General features: G+C 51.6%; 1 protein-coding gene across 1 annotated transcript; it reads left to right on the top strand.

Annotated features, from left to right (window-relative positions):
• Positions 1-1321: 1321 nt before the first annotated feature.
• LOC110288539 (H-2 class I histocompatibility antigen, Q10 alpha chain-like) lies at positions 1322-6069 on the top strand. The gene is given in 8 exon segments (XM_029473860.1): positions 1322-1432; positions 1629-1898; positions 2083-2358; positions 4540-4815; positions 4943-4975; positions 4978-5037; positions 5587-5625; positions 5709-6069. Coding segments are annotated over 7 exon segments (993 nt in total). The 5' UTR covers positions 1322-1359; the 3' UTR covers positions 5592-5625; positions 5709-6069.
• Positions 6070-7906: the final 1837 nt, after the last annotated feature.

Raw genomic sequence — 7906 nt, 5'->3', positions numbered from 1 at the left:
CTGTGGAGATCTGCATGGGGAGGTGACTGGAGTTCACACCTGTGGTCACACACATTCGTTGCTCTGTGTGATGAGTGACTCTCTTCAGGAGTCCCCACCCATCCTGCTCTTCTTTCCACTTCACTTCTGTGGCTGCGATTTGAAAAGATCCACAGAATCATGAAATGGGTAAATTTAATCTTTCCCCACACTACTGATCAGGGATGAAACCTCACATCACCAGTGTGTGCTCTCTGGCATGAGAATCATCTTTCTTCCAGTGTCCACACTGCACAGGCTTGAGGAACTCTGGGCCAACTCAGTTATCAGAACCAGTGTCCCACACACCTGTGACATTCATGTCCCTCACCTCATCGGCTCAAAGTGTGAGTGAAGGTCAGGGAGGGAGGGAGAGGGTCAGAAATTACATAACTTCTACCACACTATCATCATTATTCTGTGGTATAGTTGGTGACAGTTCCTCTCCTACGGTGAATTAGTCACTAAAGCAACTGCACCATGGAAGGAAGTGCAGACACAGGGAGGAGAGTGGAGTGTAGACAAGGGTCAGTGTCCTGAGCCTGTGGTCTCCACAGGAGCCTCTTCCCAGTGGACAAGGGGGTCTCCTGTCCTGAGACAATGACCCAGGTCCACATGGACAACCTCAGGACTCTGAATGAAGATGCTTGTAAAACACACCTACCCGGAGCCACAGACATTTCGTCTGTGGGGAAAAAAGGGAGTCTGAGAATATCCCAAAGTTTAGAAGACAGATCCTGAGGGAAGAGGCAAAGTCTTCTCTTTAAAGATGAGAGTCCTGCACTCAGGCTTGACAGTGTGAGCCGCCCATTGCAGGATGAACACACAGACTGGTTCCGGGTGGGGCTTTCAGGCCAGCGCTTCTGCTTTAAGGAGAAGCCTCTCTCCACTGCATTCCCAACGGCTTTGTACTGCCATTGTATTCCTGGAAGTAGATTTTCTTCTAGAAGATTCTAGGGTCTGACTTCTGAAGAGAATAAGGAAGAGGAAGGGTGGAGGAGAAGACACAGAGATTCTGGCTCGCGGTGTCCTGACAGCTTCTGGGTTAGAACTCGGAGACACCACGACAAACAGCTCTCTGTCCACAGCACAGGATTCAGGCAAAGTCTTAGTCTCCAGGCAGTGAGGTCAGGGGTGGGGAAGCCCAGGGCTGGGGACTCCCCATCTCCCCAGTTTCACTTCTGCTCCTAACCTGGGTCAGGTCCTTCTGCTCGGACACTTATTGAGGCTATCAGGTCTCACCCCCATGGGTGGCGCGTTCCTGGGGAACCAACCAGCGTCGCCGCGCCACTGGTTATAAAGTCCACGCAGCCCGAGGGACTCAGACACCCAGGATCCCAGATGGGGGCGATGGCGCCGCGCACGCTGCTCCTGCTGCTGGCGGCTGCCCTGGCCCCGACCCAGACCCGCGCAGGTGAGTGCGGGGTCGGGAGGGAAACAGCTTCTGCGGAGAGGGGCGGGGGCGGCACCGGGGAAGCCGCGTCCCCGCGTCGCCCACCGGACCCTCCGCCCCTTCTTCACCCGAGCTCCGCGCCCAGCTCCCTTCCCAGCCCGCGCCCCAGCTCGGGGTCCCGAGAGGAGGTCCGGGTCTCACCGTGCACCGCCCCCAGGCCCACACTCGATGCGGTATTTCGAGACCGCCGTTTCCCGGCCGGGCCTTGGGAAGCCCCGGTTCATTATCGTCGGTTACGTGGACGACACGCAGTTCGTGCGCTTCGATAGCGACGCGGAGATTCAGAGGATGGAGCCGCGGGCGCTGTGGATGGAGCAGGAGGAGCCGGAGTATTGGGAGCGGGAGACACAGAAAGCCAAGCGCAGTGAGCAGAGTTTCCGAGTGAACCTGAGAACCCTGCTCAGCTACTACAACCAGAGCGTGAGCGGTGAGTGACCCCGGTCGGAGGTCACGGCCCCTCCACGTCCCGAAACAGAGGCCGGTGACGTCCAGGGTCCAAAGTCCGAGGTTCGGGAGCAGAACTGACCCAGGACCGGATTCCCTTTCAGTTTGGAGGCGTCCGCGGAGGGGGGAGAGGGGGCGAGGGAGGGGCTGACTGCAGGGTCCCGCAGGCTCTCACACACTCCAGTGGATGTATGGCTGTGACGTGGGGTCCGACGGGCGCCTCCTCCGCGGGTACCTGCAGTACGCATACGACGGCCGCGATTACATTGCCCTGAACGAAGACCTGAAAACGTGGACAGCGGCGGACATGGCGGCGATGATCACCCGACGCAAGTGGGAGCAGGCTGGTGATGCAGAGTATTACAGGGCCTACCTGGAGGGCACATGCGTGGAGTGGCTCCGCAGATACCTGGAGCGCGGGAATGCGACGCTGCTGCGCACAGGTGCAGGGGCCGCGGGCAGCTCCTCCCTCTGCCCTCGGGCTGGGGCTCAGTCCTGGGGAAGAAGAAACCCTCAGCTGGGGTGATGCCCCTGTCTCAGAGGGGAGAGAGTGTCCCTGGGTCTCCTGATCCCTCATCACAGTGACTGCACTGACTCTCCCAGGGCTCAGCCTTCTCCCTGGACAGTGCCCAGGCTGTCTCAGGAGGGAAGGAGAGAATTTCCCTGAGGTAACAACAGCTGCTCCCTTCAGTTCCCCTGCAGCCTCTGTCAGCCATGGCCTCTCCCACACCCACTGCTGTCCTGCTGAGTGTGTCAGCCCTTACACCTCATGACCTGAAGTCTTCTTTCCCTGATGGGAGACATGGACTATCCTACACTAGGCTGGTTCCCCCAGTTTCTAGAACTTTCCAAAGAATACATTCTCACAGATCCCTCCCTACCTGTGGGGTTTGCACCCTTTTGACACACAATTCTATGTATTCCTGCAATGGTGAATGGTCACATGAGCCACTATGTGTTGCCCTAAACAAATACTTTTCTTGTGTTTTTCCCCTCTCGTTTTCTTTTTATCTTTACTTTTTTTTTTCTTTTTGAGGGTATTATGTTGCTTATAATCAGTTTTTCTTCGGCACTAGAATGATATTGTTCTCTCTCCCCATCACACGCCCACCCCCGACTATATCATTTGTATCAGTAGCCCTGGCTGTCCTGGAACTCACTTTGTAGACCAGACTGGCCTGGGACTCAGAAATCAGCCTGCCTCTGCCTCCCAAGTGCTGGGATTAAAGGCGTGGGCCACCTCCACTGGGCAGAAGAAAGGTTCCTGTGAGGTTAAGATGTTTTCTGGCAGAATTAACCATCCAGATCACTCCTGCTATCCCTGTGCCCCCACAAGTTACAGTGCTCCTCCTAGTGAATCAGGACTTGGACTCTGAGAGACAGGGTCTTCTGCAATCCAGGGCTGAGTGAGAGGGAAGATCACACACCCTGTGAGCCCACTGTGTGCCAGTGAGTGCTGCACTGGGGTCCACAGCTCACTCCAGGGATCCTGTGTGACACACCTGTACCTTGTCCCCCAGAGTCAGGGGCTGGGAGTCATTTTCTCTGGCTGAGTGTCAGAGGTTCACCACCTTTCAGCTACACACTCTGTGATGGCTGCTCACTTGGACTGACAGTTAATATTGGTCGGCAAGATAAACACAGTGGTTGAGTCTCAGTGGTGTCACCTTCCAGTAGCATATGGCCTTGATTTCTAATTTAGATATGAACTCAAACACATATTAAATTGCTTATTTTCCATTCCCTCTTCCATTCTGTGACTACTTCTCTTATGCTATTGAACATCACATAAGGATAGCCATGGTGACCCACTGGCTCATGTGGATTCCCTCTTAGCTTCTGAGTTCCCCAGGAAAACGTGCAGTTCTGTGTTGAAGAGACCAGCTCTGCCTGCAGGTCACTAGTGCCATGACAGTTGAAGTGTTCAGACACATAGTTCAGTGTAATTACTGATTTAACTTTGTCTTGGCAGTCTTCAGTTTGTCTTTTTATTTATTTATTTATCTATCTATCTATTTATTTATTTATTTTATGTATGGAAGTACACTGTAGCTGTACTGATGGTTGTGAGCCTTCATGTGATTGTTGGGAATTGAATTTTTTCTTTAGGACCTCTGTTTGCTCTGGTCGGCCCCGCTCACTCCAGTCAACTCCTATGGGTCAACTCTGCTCGCTCAGTCCCTGCTTGTTCTGGCCCAAAGATTTATTTATTATTATACATAAGTACACTGTAGCTGACTTCATATGCACCAGAAGAGGGCGTCAGATCTCATTACAGATGGTTGTGAGCCACCATGTGGTTGCTGGGGTTTGAACTCAGGACCTTCAAAAGAGCAGTCAGTGCTCTTACCCTTTGAGCCATCTTCCCAGTCCTCAGTTTGTCTTCTTTTTTTTTTTTTTTAAAGATTTATTTATTTATTATATGTAAGTACACTGTAGCTGTCTTCAGACACTCCAGAAGAGGGGCGCCAGATCTCATTACGGATGGTTGTGAGCCACCATGTGGTTGCTGGGACTTGAACTCTGGACCTTCGGAAGAGCAGTCGGTGCTCTTACCCACTGAGCCATCTCACCAGCCCCAGTTTGTCTTCTTAATTGTGCAATTTCTTGAATCTTCCACACAGATCCCCCAAAGACACATGTGACCCATCACCCGGGATCTGAAGGTGATGTCACCCTGAGGTGCTGGGCCCTGGGCTTCTACCCTGCTGACATCACCCTGACCTGGCAGTTGAATGGGGAGGAACTGACCCAGGACATGGAGCTTGTGGAGACCAGGCCTGCAGGGGATGGAACCTTCCAGAAGTGGGCATCTGTGGTGGTGCCTCTTGGGAAGGAGCAGAATTACACATGCCATGTGGAACATGAGGGGCTGCCTGAGCCCCTCTCCCTGAGATGGGGTAAGGAGGGTGTGGGTGCAGAACTGGGGTCAGGGAAAGCTGGAGCCTTCTGCAGACCCTGAGCTGCTCAGGACTGAGAGCTGGGGTCATAACCCTCACCTTCATTTCCTGTACCTGTCCTTCCCAGAGCCTCCTCCATCCACTGGCTCCATCATTGCTGATCTGCTGTGGCCGTCATTGAAGCTCTGGTAGCTTTTGTGATGAAGAGAAGGAGAAACACAGGTAGGAAAGGGCAGGGTCTGAGTTTTCTCTCAGCCTCCTTTAGCAGTGTGCTCTGCTCATCAATGGGGAACACAGCCACACCCACATTGCTACTGTCTCCACCTGGGTCCTCTGTCAGTTCTGGGAACTTCCTAGTGTCAAGATCTTCCTTGAACTCTCACAGCTTTTCTTCTCACAGATAAAAAAGGAGGGGACTATGCTCCAAGGTTAGTGTTGGGGACAGGATTGTCCTGGGGGACATTGGAGTGAAGCTGGAGATGTTGGAGAGCTCTGGGAATCCATAATAGCTCCTCCGGAGAAATCTTCTGAGGGCTTGGGTTTTAGCTTGCTATGAATATATCTCTGTATATTTCTTAACCTAGGCAGGGACAGCTCCCAGAGCTCTGATATGCCTCTTCCAGATTTTAAAGATGACGCTCTGGGGCCTGATTGGGGAAGAGCAATGTGGACATGATTGGGTTTCAGAGACTCCCAGAATCCCCTGTGAGTGAGTGGTGGGTTGTTGGAATTTTGACTTCACAGTGATGGGTCATGACTCTCATTCTCTAGGATGAAGACAGCTGCCTGGAGTGGACTGAGTGACAACCGGTGTGTTCGGGTCTCTCCTGTGACATCCAGAAACCTCAGTTCTCTTTAGACAACATTGTCTGATGTTCTCTGTGTTCCTGTAGGCTCAATGTGAAGAACTGTGGAGCCCAGCCTGCCCTGCACACCAGGACCCTGTCCCTGCACTGCTTGTTCCCTTCTACAGTCAACCTTCCAGCTCCAGCCAAACATGGGGAGACATCTGCATCCTGTGAGCTCCATGCTGCCATGAGCTACAGCTCCTCACTTCTACACTGAGAATAAGAATCTGGATGTGAACTTTATTGTTCGTATCCTTGATCTGAGGGTTGATTGACAGGTAAACTAAAGGATTAAGAATACTTAGAGTTTGTGGAGGAAATAAATGGCAGATGGAGAACCTTCCAGAGTCTGTGTCACTATGCTGTGTGTGTGCGTGTGTGGAGGAAATAAATGGCAGATGGAGAACCTTCCAGAGTCTGTGTCACTATGCTGTGCGTGTGTGTGTGTGTGTTGGGACAGGATAAGGCTATGGGAGCTGAGGGTGAACAGGGCTGTGCCCAGATGAGCTCCTTGTTGTCTAAGATAGGGTCACCCTCAGCTCTGTCAACTCCGGGCTCTGCTCTCTCCATCACTGTGAAGCACATGCTGAGAGTCTGTGATCACAGAGACACAGGATGGCCAGAGCCTTGTCCTGTCCACAGGATTATGAGCAGCCCAGGCTGCTGTCTTGACTGTGGCTCTTTACTTTGTCTTCTGTATTTATTTCTTGCATCTTTAGTTTGTATGGAGGACTGAGTCTATTCTTTTCCTGCAAAATGCTTCCTGTCTGGTTCTCCTCAGGATGTCCATGTGTGACAGCACTAGGAGGTATTTTCCCATTCTTGTCCCCACCAGACACAACAAGGGCCCTGCTCTCAGGACACTGTGGTCTGCACAGGTGAACTAAACTCTCCTGAGCTTCTGCCTCCTTCCAAGCACCTCTGTGGAGTTCTCCCCATCTTTCCCATCTTTCCCCAACTAATGCTGGGTTGCAGGATCCACACAGAGGAGGGATCCACAGGCTCTCATCTCAGATCTGGTCCTGTTGGGTCTGTGCTGTGCCCATGACGCCTCTCCTTCCCTGACTCTGGCATCCTGGTGCTGCCTCCAAAGATTCAAGGGTTGATGGGATGAGTCTACTTTAGACTTATGTTTATTGTAAAAGCTGGTCCAGGGATTGGAGAGATGGCCCAGTGGTTGAGAGCACTTGATGCTCTTTCTGAGGACTCAGATCCCAGCACACACATGGTTGCTTACAACTATCTATAACTCCAGTCCAAGGGCTTTCAATGTCCTGTGTATACCAGACTCATGGAAGGGATCAAATACATACAGAAAAAAACACTCAGAGACATAAAATTAATAGATCTTTTCAAAAAATACATTGCAAGATGCCAGAGATAGAAATTCCTTTGTTTACTGTTCCAGGTTCCAGCCCTTGAAGTTTTTCTCTTCTAGCTTCGTAATTTCCAGTCAAGAGTATGGATACCAACATGGCGGTAATCTCTGTCATAGTGCAGCCAACTTCATCTTCTGAAGGATGATGACTTCCTCAGACCAGCAGACAAACATTCATACACAATAAATGTTTTATTAATGAACAAAAAATAAATAGGTCAGCCAGGCAGTGGTGGCACAGGCCTTTAATCCCAGCACTTGGGAGGCAGAGGCAGGCAGATTTCTGAGTTCAAGACCAGCCAGGTCTACAGTGTGAGTTCCAGGACAGCCAGGGCTACACAGAGAAACTCTGTCTCGAAAAACCAAAAAATAAAAAAAAAAAATTAAATTAAAAAATAAAATAAAAAATAGGTCATGAGTCAAAGACAGAAAGGTAGGTGTGGAGAGGGAGGGAGGGCTCTGCTGAGGGGACATCTCAGGTGACCCTGAGCTTGGTGTGAGGGGACAGGGTGCTGAGCTTCCCCATCACAGCATTTGACCACAGGTTGTATTAATAAACAGAACCTCTGCAGAAGCTGGAGGTGACTGCGTGACTTTCTCCTCCAGACTGAAACATTCCCTGCTGGAGCCAGGAGGAGGCTGATGAGGCCCAGGAAACACAATGGCTACAGATTCACTGAGCTCACTCAGTGTAGCGGGTCCCTGTTCGGGTTGGACTAGCAGTAGTTCCTGAGGGACAGGAGGCTGCTGGGAGCTGTGCAGGGGTCTTCAGTGATGCAGCTGTTTTGAGTGGACATGCACACTGGGCAGGGCTGCTCAGTGATTATCCTCCGACCCACACATGCTTCTGTGAGTAACCAGGGAG

This window comes from Mus caroli, unplaced genomic scaffold (genome assembly GCF_900094665.2).
Source record: "Mus caroli unplaced genomic scaffold, CAROLI_EIJ_v1.1 scaffold_12485_1, whole genome shotgun sequence".
NCBI lineage: Eukaryota > Metazoa > Chordata > Mammalia > Rodentia > Muridae > Mus > Mus caroli.
This window is presented reverse-complemented; position numbering and strand designations above follow the sequence as displayed.